This window comes from Tuber melanosporum, assembly GCF_000151645.1.
Source record: "Tuber melanosporum whole genome shotgun sequence assembly, scaffold_111, strain Mel28".
Taxonomy (NCBI): Eukaryota; Fungi; Ascomycota; class Pezizomycetes; order Pezizales; family Tuberaceae; genus Tuber; species Tuber melanosporum.
Genome location: NW_003298768.1, coordinates 301,875 through 320,739, shown reverse-complemented (window position 1 = coordinate 320,739; position 18,865 = coordinate 301,875). Strand labels below are relative to the sequence as shown.

Genomic DNA, 18,865 nt, shown 5'->3' with positions numbered 1-18,865 from the left:
ATGGTTTTCCATAGTACCACATATTTCCATCCTTCCGTTGGCATAAACCCAGAGCAATTCCTTTCATCTCCTTTTTTCCTTCCTTCAATGCTTCTCTTATTGCCGGAATTGTTTTGTCTTTCTTATTCACGTTCTCAATTTCCTTTTCCTCCGTCAATGTAAATAGGATAACTTCTATTGCCTCGAAGCATGTTTTTGGTAATAGTGTTCATGTTTTTTGTTTGATTGTTTCGTCTTCTTTCATTTGTGGTTTGTCGCTTGCAATCCTTGTGAGAGCATCTGGCTTTCCACTCTCTTTGCCTGGTCGGTATTCGATTTTGAAGTTGTATTTGCTGAGGTGTTCCATCCATCTTATCTGGCGGTCGTTGAGTTCTTTCGTAGTCATGAACGGGACCAAGTTCTTGTGGACGGTTAAAACTCAGACTGGATGGTTGTTGTTCAAAACGTATCTCCTCCATTCCTTCAATGCTTGAACTATCGCTAATAGTTCTTTATTTGCAACATGGTAGTTGCACTCTGTGGGGGTTATTGTCTTGGATCGGTAAGACACTGGCCTCCATTTTCCATCATCGCATTGTTGTGATAGTATGCCTGAGCATACATATTTTGAGGCGTCCGTTTCGATCATTGTCCTTCGGTTTGGGTTGAAATGAACCAGTATGGGTGCCGATGTTAGATGCGTCCGTATTGCATCGTATGCCTTTTGTTCCGTTTCTCCCCATTCCTATTTCTTGTCTTTCGTTGTTAGGTTATAGAGTGGTTTTACAAGTCTGCTAAATCCCCCTATGAACCTTCTATAAAATTTACAAAATCCCATAAAGCATTGAACATCTGTCTTGTTGTTTGGTTTGGCCCAGTCCCATATGGCTGCTGTTTTGACAGGGTCGACCTTGACCCCACTTTGATTGATAATAAATTCGAGGTATTCCATTTCTTCCTTATGGAATTCATATTTTATTGGTTTGATCTTCATTCCTGATCCTTGTATTGCGGCCATGATATTGCAGATATCCTTTTGGTGTTGTTGTATGTTTTCCGAGTATATGAGTACATCGTCCAAGTATAGGATGCAACATATATTGAGGTACTTATTGAGTACCTTGTTGATCCATCTCTGGAATGAAGCTGGTGCATTGGTTAGCCCGAAGGGCATAAGACTGTATTCGAACATTCCGTATTTTAAGGCGAATGTAGTCTTCCATTTGTCTCCTGCCTTGATGCGTATATTGTGGTATGCGTCCTTGATGTCGAGTTTGGTGAAGTATTTTGCTGACTGCAGTCTATCCAATGCTTCTCCAATCAGGAGTAGTGGATATCGGTCTTTCTTGGTGACTAAATTGAGAGCTCTGTAGTCCACACAGAGTCTCATTTTTCTTTCTTTCTTTTTGACGAATAGTATTGGGGATCCTCTTGACGCGAAAGAGTCCCTGATCCATCCTCGCTTTATGTTTTACTCAATGTATTTCCTGAGTTCTTCGAGTTCTGCTTCTCCTAGTGGATATAACTTCTTGTAGGGAATCTCTTTTGTCTTTCCTGTTTTTTCGTCTTTATCCAGCTGAATTCCGTGATCGATTCCTGGTCTTCTACGTGGTAGCTTGGTAGCTTCTTCTTCTTGAAATAGGTTAGTGAATTGATGGTATTCCTTTGGAACCAATTCTCTCCATCCCTTTTTACTTTGGTATTTCTTATTCTGGATTGCTAGCTCCGTGCTGATGTTGATTTTCGCAAGGATTGCTTTTTCGTCTTCGTATGTCCATTTGAGAATTCCTCTTGTATGTCCCCTTTGATAGTACCTTCCAAAGGTTTATGCTGTGATCTCTTTGATCTCGATTCTTTTTGTTGTATCGGGCTGTTTTTGGTCCGTGCTTACAAATCCCTTTTCTCCTCTTGTGGTTTCTTCCAGTTGATCTACTTCATGCAGATCCTCATTGTTGATTTTTTTCAATTATCAACTGTACGATTCGATCACCTTTTTGGACTTGGTAGTCCTCTTGAGCCAAGTTGGCCAGGACCACTTTGATTTCACCTGTATAGTCGACGTCGATTACCCCGGCCATGGTCATGAGTCGATGTTTGACTTCTAGACCACTGCGGAGTGCTATTTGTCTATAGGTGCCTTCTGGTAGTCCGATGGCTATTCCTGTTGCTATCGTTGCCTGCCCGTTGGCAAGTATCTTGATTTCTTCGTTGGCATACAGGTCATGTCCTGCTGCTCCTTTAGAACCCTTGGTAGGCACTCTTGCCTCTTGGTCCAGTCTTTGTATCCGGACTCTTTTATCTTGCCCCTCTCGGCGAACTTTGCATGCAAAGATTCTTCTTCCGCTTCTCCTATCGGTATCGAGTAAACCACAGGTGAACTGTTGAGATATCATGTCGCACATAGTTCGCTTGCAAAGGTCATCTTGTTCTCGTTCCAATCGATCATTGGATTATGCTTTCGTAACTATGGCATTCCTAGGACTATCTCATGGTTTTTAAGATCTGGTACCTGAAAGGTTGCCGTTTCCCTCTGGCTGTCAATGTCCATAGGTACTTTCCCTGTATGGGTTATAGGACCCATAGCACTTGGCTTTCCATCCGCTAGGTAGACTTGTCTCACTTCCTTTGCTTGTTTGGTGTGAAGGCCATATTTGTCGCATATTTCTTTGTCAATGAAGTCTTCGGTAGCCCCAGAGATGAGCATTGCATATATTGTTGTTTCTTCGTTTTCTTCATTGTATATCTTCAGTTTGATCATCACATGATCTCCGTCTTCTTCTCCTCTTTGCGTGTGTAGTGCTGTGTAGTAGTTCGCTAACTTGATGGGTTTTCCAGGTCCACATCTTGGGTCTCCCAGACCACTGTTTACTGAGGACCCTCGTCGTTTTCCGCCGGTGAATCTTCTGCGATTATTTCGCGAATGTTGCTCCCTTTTTTGATTTTGAAAACGATTATTTCCCGCAGCTCTGGTCCCTTGGTATCGGCTGTCGGGTCGGCTTCTGCATTCTCGTATCCTATGTCCTACTTTTTCGCACCTTAGGCAGAGTTGCCCGTTCATTCTTCTGGCGTATTCTTCCTTAGACAGGTTCAGAGCAGGTCCTGCTCTTGATTTGTCTAACTCCATTGGCTCACCTAGTGGTAATGCTCAACTTTCTCCTCGAGCTGCTTGCGGTTTGAAGGTTCCGTCCACATTTCTGGATGATTGGACCACCCTGTACGCTATAGTGTTTTCCGAGTTGCTTCGAACGATGTTTAGTTTGCTTTCCTTGTCAATCGCCTATCTAGCAAATCGTTCTACTATTGTATAGCACAGGTCGGAGATTCCCCATACCTCTCGGTGTCTCTTGCTGCAGTTTCTCAAGAGGATGACGTAGAGAGTAGCATCATCAAACTCGGCCTCGTATTCCAATAGTCGGCATTCATTCCAGTATGCCGAGAAAGTTTGTTTTCCTTGTGGGAGTTTTTCCAGCTTTCTTCTTGCTGTTTCTTTAACGTTAGAATCTCCGAATTGTTCGAAGAGTGTCACCTTGAACTCTTCGTATGTAACCCATTCCCTCTGATATCTTCCATCTTGGAAAGGCATGATCCATTGTCCCGCGAGTCCTCTGAGAGGAGATTCCACATATGGAATCTTGATCTCGTCATACTAATCTCCATATCCTTTAACAGCAAAATATCCTTTACATTGCACTATGAATATTCGTAGCTTGTCTTCAGCTCCTTCGTATGTATCTAGCTCCTTTACTTTCACTCTTTGGACATTCCCTTGTCCTGTGTTTCGTGTTGCTGCGAGAAATGCTTGAGACTGATTTTCAGTCATTCCAAGTATGCTAGTTCCTGGTGCCGGAGCGGCTGGGGCCAGTGGCCCAGGTACTGCTGATCCCGACATTCTCACAGGTCGTGGAGTTCCTGCTGGAGAGCTATTGACTGGTGATCCTTTCTCTGGGGTTACTGGGCTTGCTGCTCTCAAGGGTTCTGCTGAGACGTGATCTAGGACATCGCTGAATCCTCCTTGGTTAAGGTTTTGATCGTCGATGTCGATATCTCCCTCCCTGCCTGGATTGAAGGATGCCATCTTGTATTGCTTGGCGTCGCATTAGGTGACGCTTTGTAATGTAACTATCTCTCCTCAGATGGTTAGTTCTTGGCGACGGGGAACGATACTTCTCTTCTCTTACTTCTTCTTCCTTTGTCTTACGATAGCGCTAAGCCTCTGCCTACGTTACCGATAGTACACGACCTTTGTCTTCTATCAGAAATGCCTATCGTAAGTTTTCTCTAGCTCTTCTTCGTGAAGAGCCTTCCTCGGCGTAACAATACCGTTGCAATAAAGATAAAGATCATAAAGGTGTTTGATATTCGTTAAAGTAATAAGTAGGAAAAGTACTTAGAACAAAGCGTGAAGAACCTATCTTCCTAGGCCGTATCGGCCTCCTTATATAGTATTCTTCTCGCCCGTAATCATGTGACCCAAAGTGATCACCTGCTTACAACCCATGACCTCATAGCGAGGTCATCTACAAACACTCATAAACCAATCATAACTTAATAAACAAATCATATAACTCAACTGAGTCATGTGCGTGAAACCCATGACCTCATAATGAGGTCATGTGCAAAACATAAATCATATGCACAAGGCTTACCCGCAAGGCACCCTCGCAAGGCATACTCGCCAGGCGTACATCCCATGACTCATATTTGAGCTATATGTGAAAGCATTATAAATTCCACGCATAACAAATCATATAACCCGAATGAGTCATATGTGCGAAACAATAACATACCTGTGACTCATAACTATGTATTACTTGAAAACCTCTTTTATGCTAAGCCATGTTCATGACACCAGCGATATTGCAACTGTCCTTGTTGTGGGACTGCGATTTCTGCTATGGCCACCCAGAAGCGAGTCATCTTCACCAAACACTTTGAGAAAAAGCCCCGCTGTTTACGGACATGTCACGATCAGTTTTGACATTCTCGGTACCAGCAATGGGACGAGCTGGACCTCACGACTCCAACCTCGCTAGCTTTGCGGTGGGATAAGACAAATAAGTTGTTAAAAGAAGAGCGCTGTTCATTTTGTGGGATTGTTCTGGCCGAGGGGTACTTGGACCTGGGACTACATTATAAGAGGACAGAGGGATGTTGGGATAGACTGTATGTTTCCTTTGTTGAGTATGTGGGCCAAATTGTGCTGGAGGCAGATAGGAGTGAGGGTATGAGATGGTGGTTGGATAGCTGGGTGGGAAGACGCGTAAATCCAGAGTGACGCTAGCCGTCATGAGCACCGGAGAGCCCATGTAGGTAGTGATTTTTGGATTTATGTTTGGGAGGAGTGGCTGCAGGGCAGAACAGTCCGTGGTAGTATATTTTAGATAGTTTGTTTGTTTAGAGCATGGGGGAGACAGGTCGTATGCCTGTGTCGGCGGTACTAGTATAAATAAAATTAGATTGAATTCTAAGTACTTTTCCTACTTATTACTTTATCAAATCTAAAAACACTTTTATGATCTTTATCTTGATTGCAACAAAATCGTTACGCCAAGGAGAACTCTTCACGCAGAAAAGTTAGTGAAAACTTAAAATAGGCGTTTCTGATAGAAGACAAAGGTCTTGTACTATCAGTAATGTAGGCAGAGGCCTAGTGCTATCGTAAGACGAAGAAAGAAGAAGAAGAGAAGTATCGTTTCCCGTCGCCAAGAATTAACTATCCAAGGAGGGATTATTACATTAGTGGTGGTCAGACAAGCAAAGAGAAATGTTCGAACTGTAGAAAAACCAAATCAATATCGAACATCTGAAGTGATCTCCTATAGCAGATATACACATGTAGGCCCTCAAATCAAACACCAGATATAGGCATTACTCTCTTAGGATAACTGTGAAGCAACTATATTTCAGATACTTGAATCTTTCTGAAATGAGTGAGTAATTGAAGACATGTTACAGCAAACAAATACCTATGCTGCCGAAAAGACAACAGGGTTGAGAGAGAGGTGGAAGAAGATGAGGAAGTAGAGATAAGACTATTTCTAATGATCTTGATGCACATAGGAGCTAGACAGGTAATAGGAAGCAACAGTTTCTGGTAGAAAGTACAGCAAAATCAGATATTTCCGGCAATTTCTCTGTGGCAATTTCTTCAAAGATTTTCTTCACATATCAGATCTAAAACTCCAGTTAACAAGGTCTAAATGGATTCAGAAGTTGGAACTACTAAACAGTCTTATTCGTAATTACTACTAGCAGTATTATTTAACTTTCTCATATATGACAGTAGATGTAATAATGATACACCTCAGTGTGATGCTACCACACTTACTGTATGCCTATTAAACCAATAAATAAGAGATATAAGATTTTTTCCTTGTACAATGTTGACTATACATCCAATTGGATTTCTGCCTTGCCTTCAGATTCATTTATCAACCTAGTTCCACAGCCCAATCTTACACCTACTGGTTCTACTGTTTTTCAGCTGGCTACCGCTTTACCTTATTCCTCCAGTTTGCACTTTAATATATACATAGATAATTATTTCCCTTCAGTCACATTATTACAAAGTCTCCATGATAGAGGTTTAAGTGACGGTATGATACCATACTCGTACAGTGCTTGAGGGCGTTGGGAATTTGATAAATCTGTGGCTGATATCCCGTCAAACGAACCCGGCCATTTTATTTTACAATATTTGTCCCCGCAAGAGGGGCGGCCCTCGATTGTCCGTCTGGCTGGGGGTGTGTGAGGATGTGGGTGTCTGGTGTGCTGGGTGTTTCTGCACTTGCACCTCGGGTAGGTTACGCGTAAAAAGTTGTATATTAACGTTTATGGGATTGACTCTCCCCGATTTGGGCCAAGTCACTCCTATCCTGGGAAAATGGGGCTCGCTCTTGCTTCCACTCCCGGTTCCTGGCAGGATTGTGTGCGATGGGATAAGTATCATGGGAGGAGAGATGAGGCATGCATCAGGGGATTTAATGCAACTGTCACTCGAGTATTCGAGTGTGCCGGTACCTTACTCGCTCTGTTTAGCTACCGAATCCTATCGTTCTTCGTCTTTCACACACCAATTGTTGTGCAGTGTTTGCTTCTGTTCAGCTCTGAGATCTCCGGCAGAAACGATCGAAGTGAAGAGGGAAGAATGTACGAGTACAAGTACTGTACTCGAGAAAAAGGGAAGAGAAAAAAATAAAAATAAAAAAAGTCCCCAGTGCTACCACCGGTATCTGTCAATTGAAGATTATCGGAGGAGAATGGCCAGAGAGCTGTGTCATCCGTCCCTCCACCATCCATCCATCTCATACCTAATATCGCTCTCCCTCCTTTTTCTTCTTTCCTTTCACTTTGGTCTCTTCTTCCACCAATACTCCCCTTTCCTGGTCTGCTGACGACGAACCCCCCAGTTCCCTTGTTTGACTCCCTGAAAACCAACATCCGTTCTTTGCACTTCTACACTCTTTCAGCAACCCCGGCCAATATTGCAGTTCCCCCGTCACCACTTATCCCTGAAAATCACCACTGCCCCCCCCCTAATATATCAAACATTATCCCCTTCCACCTTATTGCCCTATTAAACAAAGCGAAAAAAGAAAGAGTGAGAAAAAAAGGGAGAATAAAACAAAAATAAAACAGTCTGAAGAACGGACGGGGGAAATAGTACCCTTACTCATCACCTCAATCCCTATAGTTGGTCTGAATGTTTTCCTCCTTTCAAGCCCTACAGCAAAAGGCCTGCCCTCCACAGCAATCGGACAAGCAACCTTTGAACAACTTTTCTAAATTTCCGGTCGAAGCTACCGAAATGGAGCAGTCTGTTCCCCTTGTCAATGGTCTATCCTCCCTGAAGCTTAATGGCGGTGTTGTGGTCCTGAGCCCCGGTCAGGTTGACTCTGCTCCGGCTGGAACGACGTCAACAACAAAAAAAAAACCCGAGGCGAATGCTGAGCATAGTAGTATTTCAGTGTGTCCTAACAATTTCCTCACTGTTCCTGTGCTCGGCTTACATATGTAACTCTAGGACTACCCTTCAAGAAATCTGCCAAATGTCGCAAAAACCCTCCCCCGACCCAGAGCTCACCGGGCCTCGACCGTCTCCCAGCTTCCACCATTTATGGTCTCTGCGCCTGGAAAAGTAATTGTTTATGGCGAGCATGCCGTTGTTTACGGCAAGGTAACATTTTCCCGACGATGGAGGCATGCAATATTTTCTTGAAGAAATTTTGCTGACGAAAACCCGATGGCAAAGGCCGCAATCGCAGCTGCGCTTTCCCTCCGGTCGTATCTGTTGGTAACGCCTCTTCCAAAGACGAGCCGTACTTTGTCCCTCAACTTTTCCGATATTAGCTTGAACCATAGTTGGGATATTGATTCTCTGCCATGGGCTATATTCTCCAAACCTGGAAAGAAGAGATATTACTTTGATACCGTGGAGCGCTTGGACAAGGAGCTGTTGGAAACGGTTAAACCGCTGGTGGCAGCCATCCCTGGAAAGGTGCAACAAGGGGCGGCCTCTGCTTTCCTCTATCTCTATCTCATGCTCGGATCTAAGCATGCTCCTGCTTCAATCTATACTCTCAGATCAGCAATTCCTATCGGCGCTGGTTTGGGTAGTAGTGCGAGTATTTCGGTTTGCCTAAGCACAGCTCTTCAACTGCAGATGGGAACTCTGGCGACACCATTTGAGGGAATGTTGTCGAATGAGACTCAATTGCAGCTGAAAAGGATTAACAATTGGTCATTTGTTGGAGAGATGTGCATTCATGGTAATCCAAGTGGTGTCGACAATACTGTGGCAACAGGAGGGAGGGCTGTGCTTTTCAAACGAACGGATTACAGTCTACCCCCCGAGGTCACTCACTTGAGGAAGTGAGTCTCCAAAAATTCCCCTCATATAGTGGATGCATTGATTGACGCGTCTCGCAGCTTTCCCGAGCTCCCTCTACTTTTGGTCGACACAAAACAGCCGAGAAGAACTGCTGAGCAGTTGGCCAACGTTCGCAACATGCTTAATGCGCATCCGGAGATTACACAATCAATGCTGGACACGATTGACCGTATTACGGCGGAAGCGCATGATGTTATATCGGATCCCGATTTCACTTCTTTTTCTGGAAGCCCATCTCTTTCGCGGCTCGGTGAGCTTATTCGCATCAATCACGGCTTGTTGGTCTCGCTCGGTGTCTCTCATCCAAAGTTGGAGCGGATTCGGGAGCTGATTGATCACACCGGGATCGGTTGGACAAAGCTTACTGGTGCGGGGGGAGGAGGGTGTTCAATAACCTTGTTGAAGCCGAAAGTGAAGGCCAACATCCTGGAGGAGTTGGATTCTAAGCTCAGAACGGAGGGGTTCGAAAAGTATCAGACGACTCTTGGAGGGGATGGCGTTGGCGTCTTATGGCCAGCCGTTGTTGGCGACGCTGAGACCGAGATCACCCAGGAAATGTTTTTGGGAGTCGAAGGTATGAAAGGAGTTGAAGCGTTGGTAGGGGTGGGCGCCATCGGCAAAGGGATCAGGGGATGGAGGTTCTGGCGGGAGTGGATTGCCGAGGGCTCGGATTTCTGCCTGCATTAAGCACCAAATATTGGGTTCGGGGTTTGTAACACGTTTAATCACTTTTCGCTTCTCGGCTTTTGTTTCTTTGTCTTATTTTTTCTATTTTTTTCTATTTTTTTTTTTGGCTACGCTGCGCTAGCTTTTGACTTTTTAAGCGCAAAAGGATCCGGGCCTGTATGGAATTAGGTATTTCGAATTTATGCAAGGGATTGCTGCGAGTAAGTCAGGGAGTAGAGTTATTGTTGGTTTATTAGCACTTGAGATTCGGGGGTCTGGCATGCTATCATATCATAGTGTATAATAGATAGTCTATCTTATGTACTCGAGTATTGTAGAGTTGGTTCATCATAGAGAACTCGAATTCCTCATTATTCCTGATCTGTGGTCTGTTATCATACTTCCTAACGGTGGGCTGGCAACCTGAGCCGCTCACCCCCGACTCGAGTTCCATCTTACCCCACCACCTGATAAACCCCTATGTTTGACCCGGTTCTCAGCACTGCCTCCCACCACATCCCGCCACATCTCTTTCACAGCTATCATACAAAGACCTCTTCCCCCGACCTTCCAATCCTTACCCAACCGGAAGAAAATAAAAGAAAACGACGAAGACAATACAAAGCAGACCCATCATCACCGTCGCCATGAACCCAACACCCCTATACTCCTACGCCTCAGATCCGGCTTGGGCCGACCTCCTCCCCCTCCCGCAGGACGACGGCCAGTACCCACTTGCACAAATCGCCTACACGGAAGAGTACACCGAGGCAATGTCCTACCTCCGCGCCATCATGGCCAAAAACGAGCACTCCCCGCGCGTGCTACAGGTCACAGCGCACATCATTGAAATGAACCCAGCGCACTACACCATTTGGGTATACCGCGCCAAGACGCTGTTCGCTTTATCCGCCACGGGCGAGGTGCAGTTAGGGCGCGAGCTAGAGTTTTTGAATGATCTGGCCCTGCGGCACCAGAAGAATTACCAGATTTGGAACCACAGGCAGACCGTTGTCGAAGCTATTGCCGCTGCCGCTGCTCCGGCCGAGCAGGAGCAGCTAGTGAGGGAGGAGAAGGAGTTCATGAACAGAATGTTCGAGCAGGACGGGAAGAATTATCACGTCTGGAGTTATCGCCAGTGGCTAGTTCGTCGCTTCGAAGCTTGGGATGGGGAATTGAGCTTTGTGTCCGCTCTGTTGGAGAGGGATGTCAGGAATAATTCGGCTTGGAATCATAGGTTTTTTGTGGTATTTGGGGGAGGGGGGATGGACGCGCGGCAGCAGGGGGAAGGGGAGGTGGTAGAGGAGGTGGTAGAGAGGGAGATCGCCTTCATAGAGGATGCGGTATTTATCGCGCCGCAGAATGCTAGTGCTTGGAATTATCTTCGTGGGTTAGTTTGTGTCTCATTTCTTATCACTCTTCTTGGTTGGGGCTGACGATGATATAAGTGTCCTCAAAAAGGTCCACCGGCCGCTATCATCCGTCGAGAGCATGTGCTTGGGATACGCACCCCTCGATAACCCGGATAAAATCACCTCCTCACACGCACTTGACTTGCTGGCCGATATTTATGCCGAGAAGCGGGAGGAGCATGGAAAAGCGGTCAAGGCTCTCGAGTTGCTGGCTGCTAAGTTTGACCCTATCAGAGCGAATTACTGGAATTATAGAGTGGGGCTTGTCAAGGCTTCGGTCTGAAGGGAGAGAAGGAGAGGAAAAAGAGGGAGAAAAGGGGTTGGTTGATTATGGTTCTACTACTGGGGTTCTTTTGATTGTGCTTGAGTTTTTCTTTCTTTTTCTTTTTCTTTTTCTTTCAATTTCACTTTCACTTGCTCGGTGGTGGTGGCTGCTCAATAATGTTATCAAGTTCTGGGCTGGTTTCGTTCTTATTGCTTATCTGGCTCTATTGGTTTCTTGGCTTCTTGGAGGGGGAAGGAAGGGAAACGATTGCTTGACATGAAATCTAAAGTGTGACAATAGAAACTGAGCTGAATATCCCCCCGGCCCCCGCGACAGCATCGACGAGCTGTTCAATTAGCATAATTATGGATTGCCACCGGGGTTTCCAAACGGCCATAAGTCGTTCTATACTCTGCCAGCATTTCCGCGGATATACTATTCCCTGCACCGCATCATTAGTCCACCTCTGAACGCGCGCGGAGGAGGAAGGAAGGGTGCTCACCTCCACAAACAACCAGCACAACGTTACTCTCAGGCCCCAACTCGGGACACACCTTCTTAAGCACATTGTCGTAAACCACGGCCGCGGAAATCCCACAAGCCGGCTCGACAGCCACCCTCTCGTCATCCATCAACCTTACCGCACCCAGGGCGGCCTGGGTGTCGGACAGAATTACGCTGCGGACATTCCCATGGCACGCAAGCTCAAACGCCCTCCTTGCAACATTCTTCGTGCCTAGGCTAGTAGCGATGCTCGAGACATCTTCCAACTCCACTAACCCGCCCCCTCTCAAACACGCAGCAAGACCCGCTGCGCCTTCGGGCTCCACCGCGATCAGCGGGATGTGCCCAAGCCCACGCTCCAGCAGGCCCATCTGCACGCCACATAAGAGCCCGCCGCCGCCGACGGAGAGGATGATTGCGTCGAGGGATTGTCCCGTGCCCGCGAGCTGATCGAGGAGTTCGTCCACTAGCGTCTTGTTCCCCTCCCATATATCCTCTGCGTCGAAGGGGGGGCAGTACACGCCAATTGAATCTGCTGCTACCAGCGCACGCGTGTGCGCGTCCGCCTCGGACCAGCTGGCTCCGTGAGTGACCACTGCCCCCCCCGCTCGCTGGATTTTGGACTTCATTAGGGGGGTTGTGGTGGCGGGTACGATTACCGTTACGCTCTGGGAGAGAGCCCGGGAGGCTGTTACTGCTGCTAGGCCTTTTTGTAATGCGTTAGTCGGTTGAGATGGGTTAATGAAGGGGTGTGGGAGGAAGGAGGAAGGACATGCCGGCGTTACCACCGCTCGAGCTGTAGAAATGGATCGGACGATTGGGTCTGGAGCGGACGGCTTTGAGGCAGTAGTTTCCTATTCCTCTATGGGTGCGTATGCGTTAGCTGGTTAGCTTTGGGGGCTCAATGTGGCGTGCATGGAGTGTTGCGGCATGACAGGACATGACACAAGAGGGTAGGATAAGAGATAAGAGTCATACCGAGATTTGAATGAACCGGCAGGTTGGAACATGTCCATTTTCATGTGCACTCTGCTGTGGCGCTGTTAGCTATTTCTATACCCACCTACAGGTGAGAGAAGTAACAAATGGGGGAAAATACCATCCAGCAGCTTTGGACAGAGCATTGTTTTCTATCAATGGCGTGCGGATCCATGGGAGCTTTTGGGAAGAGAATGGTGGAGTTGGGTTGGCTTCTGTGGTGACCATTTCTCCGGGATACTGGTTTAGTCTGGGGGGTTGGGTTGGGTTAGAGTGAGATATGAAGCTCTACTGTAGTTAGCTATGGAGAGGGGAAGGAGGAAGACGAGAAGGGGGGGAGGAAGAGGAATATGTACTTCTAGTAATGGGGGAAATAGAGCTCTCTCTAGCGTATAGTATAACGGATTATATAACCACACCTCCCCGTCAACCTACTCGAGCACAAGACTTCTTTCCGTCTTAACAATTACGGTAGTCTACACCTCCCCCCCTGCCCCCCTTCCCCCCATCTAGGCGAATCATCAATATCATCTACTTATCGCGACCAAGTTCCGTCCGTATCGTAGAATAGCTACGGTAGACGGTCAGATCACAGATACAGCACATCCATTCCCAATCCACAAGGGTACTCTACCGCAACCATGACCACCACAATTATCATAACAATACCCAGGAGGAAGGTATAGTAGAACATCCCCTACCTCCCCCCCAGAGAAATTCCACCTCTCGCATCATTGCACATCCGCTCCAACGCAACGCACCAAATATCACCCAACGGAGCTCCTCCAGCAACTTTGGTTTCTCGGCGGAGTACTTAACATTCCGGGAATAGCCGACCCTAGCTCACGGCGGTCTACCGACCTACAGCACTCTACCGCCAGGGCTACAATATGTACCGGTGCTGTACGGTACTTGGACTACGGTAATTCATTCATTATGCATGCCCTCGGAAGGTTTTCTTTGCTTTTCTCTTGCATTTTATTTTTGTAATTAATAGGGTTTGAAGAGTGGTGAGAGATTTGGCCGGCAAAATACGTTATCGTGCGCCGGAGCCTGAGTGTATTGGTAACTTGTGTCTGGTGATATGATGCCTGTATGTATAGCGGGAGAGATAGGAAAAGGGAACAAAGGGATATATCGCGAAATTACGCGGTATCCTCTAATGGAGTTTTAAGCGCCAAGTTTGGAATGGAAAGAAAACCCCCAAGGAGGGGGAGGTGATGGGAGAGTCTTCCTTCAGGGGATTGGTTGGTGGGATACCGGATTTAGTAGGGGAATTAAGGAGGAGGCCCATATGGAAATGTGGTGGCGGCGGTGTAGTAGGAGAGGAGGTAGGATCGTGAGATTGATGGCATGGGGTGCACGGGTAATCCATGTTTACATACGCCGTAGAGTACAAGTACGACATAGAATAGCGCTTTTGGCGAGGGGGACTAGAGTGTGTGGGCTACCGCGAACTGATTTCTTTGTTTCAATTTTTGTGACGGACGGTACCTGTTGCTCTTGCTGCCTTCTATCACTGTGCGAATGCTCATTTTTTTACCTATTTGCTTTATGGAGGGCAACGGATGGAGCATGCGTGTGTAGCTCGAGACATAGGAGCAACGTTAATGACAGGTATCATGATATCGTGGACGGTAGTAATAGTAAGAATTAAGGGACAGAGGAAATAGACTCGAAACGCTCGTTATCTTGTGTGGATAAAGGGGTTATAGAGCAGTTGTTACGGTTAAAGAATTAGAGTGGACAAGGAGCGTGGGCGGGAGGCCTGTAGTTAGAACCTAGGTAACGATATCAGTATGAACAATGATAAGGGGTGGTCGCGGTGGAGGGTGAAGTGGGGGAAGGGTAATATTTTTTCACCCAATTCTTTAATTGGCATACCTCTAGACCGGTGAGGTATTCCAGAGAATCCTTCTCACTCTTAAATGTTCCAGATTGCGGAGAGGGTAGGGTTGTGAAGACTACTGCGGTATCCTGCGAATACTTTCGAATGAGCTCGTTCAGGATTAGATGTTGGGCCCTCGAAGGAAGGTCGTTAAACGAGAGTGGGTGGGGTTGCGCCGGTGGGCTGGTTATCCTCCTAGGTTTGGAGTCTGCGAACATGATGCTTGGCCCAGCGCCTTCTTCCGCAGCAACCTGAGTATCGGGTATGGCTTTACAGGAGAAGGTTGGTGTGGAGCTCCGATGGGGTGGCTCAGGTCTGACGGACAACGAAGCCGACGCGTTTCCAGAGGAGTTCCCACCTGAATCTGATGCAGGGTGCAAATTGTGGGGTGGTCCACCAGATGGATCGCCAAGGGGGGGCTTGAATGCAGATATTTTTAGAGCGGTTTGCCGTAATGTTTCTCTCCTGGAGAGCGTGCCTAGGCCAAATGGATCCCCGACGCTGGCTCGGCGTGCCTTGGGCACAGAGAATATTTCTTCATCGTATTCACCAACGTCGTTTTCGCTTGCTGCGCTGGCAATGGATTCTTCGTCACTGAAGAGCTCATCGCTACTTTCCTCGTCACTTGATAGTTCGGAAGCAGACCCGTGGTCAAGAGCATCCGGGTTTAGGCGATGTGTGCGCATATTCAGGGAAACCGGCATCCCAAGTCTTGAGAGCCCAAACATGGAATGTCTTCTTCGAGGCTTCTTGATAAGTTTACGTAACCCTCCAGAGACTGAGTGTGATCCCGTGCGGTTTGCTTGTTGGTAGAAACTGCTGCTGGGCCATTGAGCACCGCTGACGAGCTGAGCTAGATCGGTAAGATGGTTGGGGCTGTCTTGCGAGGACGCTTGGCCTCTTCGCTTCTGCAGTTCTCTCCACCACTCCTCTTTCCCGAGAATCTCCTCAACATCGCCACCGTCCTCTGGGGCCGCTCCGTTGATAATAACATCATAAGAATGAAGCTCACCGCTCGAGAGCCACATGACTAAAACCTCGGCCTGTATTCGTAAATTTTCAAGCAGCTTCTTAACTCTGTCCTGCTCTTCCTTAACGTCACTCTCATATTCGACAAAAACCGCCACCCGGACTCCATACGTTTTTTTCCAAGCCGGAACCGTGTTAAGGATACAACCCTATTGAATTTAATTAGATGAAGGAACGAGAGACAAGGAAATGGGTCAGCTACCAGCTGCAGAATCAGTGTGTAAGTATCAAAGTTGGTAGTTAACACACTGCCAGTACCAGGGCCATCGTTTTCAATCTCGGCAGACATTTCTGGGTTTAGAATTAGGTGATGAGCCACTATGGTAGAAGACGGGGCACGTACGTATTGGCCAAAGGTCGATGTACTTCTTTTCATGGTGGTTTCCTTTCTTTGGGAGTTCAAGATCCTCAAACCCCTTTGCGATAGCGACATTTATCTGCAATGACAGCAGTAAGTCCTCCAAAATGTTAACATAACTGGTTGCGCTGACTGCTTTCTCGCTCCTCATATTGTCAGTAGGCAGGTTATCGACAATATGGCTAATGCGTTTGCCTGGTGAACCTTGGCGGGCCAACTGGCGGTTTGCAGATGTCTTGTCGCTTATCGGTGTTGCAGAAGGCACATTGATGAGTGAGGTCGATTCTCTGTACTCGTCAAGATTATAGAAACCCATTACAGCGATATTTGGTCGCATTCCCCCAAGCCCTGCGGAAAGGACAATATTTCGCGCCCCCCATTCGATTGTGGGCGCAATAGAGATCTGAGGAAATGCTTTGACTTTGCTAAAATCGATATACTTCATCCATGCTGCCTGTTGCCTCTTCAACTCGGGAAAGGATTCCTGAAAGTCGGGTGTGACAACTATGTGGCCCAAGATGTACAGAGCGCCCTTCTTCATAGCTATTGTTCCATGTGATTAGTTACATTTGCTCTGTATGCTGCTGCGGTAGGGTTTGATCACCGTTGCAAAATTGAATCAGTTTCCACGATCGCCGGGGATCATTGACGAGTAACAATATCTGAGACCGTAGATCAATAAGCTGCGACAAACATCATTGAAAGAGATGGGGTATTACCTGGGGCCGCCAAAACTTCACATGTTCCTGCTTAAGTCTGAGAAGATACTTCCGGACCTGGTGATAGATCAAGCTCTGGGAAACATCACCCCAACTTTTCGGTGGTGTGGTGTAATGAATAACCAGGAACAATGAAAGCAATATAGCAAGGCAACCACCGGCGTAAAGTATATCAACCTAGCTAAGGGTTAGCTAGGGATTAGAGCGATCACATAGCGCACTCACAAAGATCATTGTTGCCCCGCTCACAACAGCTCCAGCAGCGGCTGTCCACCATGTGAAGTACCTGAAGCTCGGTCTGAAGTTGGGTGCGCTCCCAATTTTCAAAAGAAAGCAAGCTAGATTAGTAACTAGGAAGGTCATGAGGTATGTCATCGTCACGATGTTAGCGATTTGATTGATATCACCGAAAAGGGTGAGCTGAGAGAGCAGAAAAGTGAGGATAATTGCATAGGTCGGTTCGTCGTGCAGCTTTGTTCCCTGGCCAAAGATCGAAACACCAGGAACAACGCCGTCTCGTGCGAGTGCTTGGAGCGATTTGGCGGAACCAATGACGCCCATGAGCGCAGAGAAGAAGGACGAGGCCAACTCGCCCATCAAGATGAGATGCTTTGAGGCATTGATCTGAAAAGATGATTAGCATCCCTGGAGTCTAACAGGGCATAGGGGAGTATAACAAACATCCTGAATGATATTGAGATCCTTGTAGAGACTCTCCCTTTTGATAGTGGCGCCCATTGAAAGTATCACCATGGTATAGGCAATAAAGGTGAGTAACAATCCGTGCAGTGTACCTTTAGGGATGGATTTGCTGGGGTTGCGCAGATCACCGGACATACTAGCGCCAGCGAATATACCGGCAGTTGCTGGGAAAAGGATGCCAAAAAGATCCTGCCAGTTCTCACTAAAATACGTCATTTCATGAGGAATTGCATGGGAGTTGAGAGACCAACCGGCCCGATATTTGGCTACCCACAGCACCTTTAGTGAACCGTGGCCTCAGGTTTTCAAGAAGAGTAACTACAGAGATACCAGTGTAGTGCAGCTTATGGTTGGAAAAAGGCGCAACTACAAGCGCGGAAAATGGAATAGAGAAAGTGGCGAGAAGAAGGATCCCAAGGAGGAGATTGGAGGCCCGAGCAAAAATCGCGGAGCCTAAAAGACATATAGCCGTACAAAAGATGAGCACGGCGGTTGCATAAAGATATCGATACCACTAACGGCGCCAAAAGAATCAACAATAAGCCCGGACATAAAGGCAATGACGACCTTAAAGTTGCTAGGACTACAAGAGAAGGAATATAGTGAGGAAGGGGGAGTGCGCAACGGGAGGATACTAACATAGCCATCACGAAAGACGTGACCAGAACTTCCAGCAACTTGACCAAAGTTGTTCATTAGGCAATCAATCATACCCACAGCATTCATGCCGGTATTGAAGACAAACCCTAGGTAGAAGACAAGACCAATGCTGCCGCCAAATTCCGGCCCCAGTGAGCGTGATATCAAATAGTAAGCACCACCGCCGCGCACAGTACCGTTAGAAGAAATTGCTGAAATCGACAGCGTTGTGATTAGATTAATGAGGTAGCTTGGACAACATTGTTAGTCAAGTCTGTTGGGACGGCAACGGGGATGCATGGGCCCGGTTTGGTAGATATAATAATCGAGCCCATTAGAGAAAGAGAGCGTACGGAACCGGTAACAAGGATGGAGTCGTACCTAACAAGAAGCATACCTAGACTAGAATGTTAACGACCTTACTCCAGTACTTGACTGAACCAAAAGAGTAGGGGCAGCACCCAGCATTCCCAGGATGCCACTCTGGCCCAGTATGAATCCGAAGCGAAGGAACATGAGGATTGAAAGAACATTTAAAGTTGTTGGCACGAATACCTGAAAATCTCCGATGAGCGGGAATGGGACTTGGAGAACGAAAATTGGTGGTGGGGTCTACCCCACTGAAAGTGCCCAACTTCTTTGCCTTGTCCTGGGAAGCCTTTTCATCTTCTGACGTACTGAGGGTGCGATTGAGATTGGGTGATCTATTAAGGCCGTTTAGACCAAGCCATTTGAATAGAGGGGTAGAAGGGCCATGTTCTTCGTCAGGCAGAGCGATGGGGGCTCGACGTCTCAGATGGGGAGTTGCGTCACCGACAGTGCGGGAGAGGAATCGG

General features: G+C 47.1%; 4 protein-coding genes; 2 read left to right on the top strand and 2 right to left on the bottom strand.

The window, feature by feature from the left end:
* Window positions 1–8,095: 8,095 nt before the first annotated feature.
* Window positions 8,096–9,730, top strand: GSTUM_00001515001 (uncharacterized protein; the record flags this gene model as incomplete). XM_002835635.2 has 3 exons in its annotated part: window positions 8,096–8,155; window positions 8,231–8,850; window positions 8,908–9,730. 3 exons carry the CDS (start codon window positions 8,096–8,098, stop codon window positions 9,554–9,556), a joined length of 1,329 nt encoding a protein of 442 aa, XP_002835681.1. The 3' UTR covers window positions 9,557–9,730.
* A 417-nt stretch (window positions 9,731–10,147) lies between these two features.
* Window positions 10,148–11,321, top strand: GSTUM_00001514001 (uncharacterized protein). XM_002835634.2 has 2 exons: window positions 10,148–10,925; window positions 10,984–11,321. Exons 1-2 carry the CDS (start codon window positions 10,183–10,185, stop codon window positions 11,228–11,230), a joined length of 990 nt encoding a protein of 329 aa, XP_002835680.1. The 5' UTR covers window positions 10,148–10,182; the 3' UTR covers window positions 11,231–11,321.
* A 65-nt stretch (window positions 11,322–11,386) lies between these two features.
* Window positions 11,387–12,986, bottom strand: GSTUM_00001513001 (uncharacterized protein). XM_002835633.2 has 6 exons: window positions 12,816–12,986; window positions 12,695–12,748; window positions 12,489–12,578; window positions 11,984–12,416; window positions 11,715–11,940; window positions 11,387–11,654 (listed from the first exon to the last, which is right to left on the bottom strand). The coding sequence occupies exons 1-6, from the start codon at window positions 12,920–12,922 to the stop codon at window positions 11,563–11,565; spliced, it is 1,002 nt and encodes a 333-aa protein (XP_002835679.1). The 5' UTR covers window positions 12,923–12,986; the 3' UTR covers window positions 11,387–11,562.
* Window positions 12,987–14,403: 1,417 nt separating this feature from the next.
* On the bottom strand, window positions 14,404–18,545 carry GSTUM_00001511001 (uncharacterized protein; the record flags this gene model as incomplete). Its single annotated transcript, XM_002835632.1, has 12 exons — window positions 14,404–14,475; window positions 14,579–15,760; window positions 15,814–15,902; window positions 15,955–16,512; window positions 16,574–16,631; window positions 16,689–16,865; window positions 16,914–17,312; window positions 17,370–17,592; window positions 17,642–17,669; window positions 17,853–17,904; window positions 18,030–18,279; window positions 18,466–18,545. 12 exons carry the CDS (start codon window positions 18,543–18,545, stop codon window positions 14,404–14,406), a joined length of 3,168 nt encoding a protein of 1,055 aa, XP_002835678.1.
* Between the last annotated feature and the right edge of the window lie 320 nt (window positions 18,546–18,865).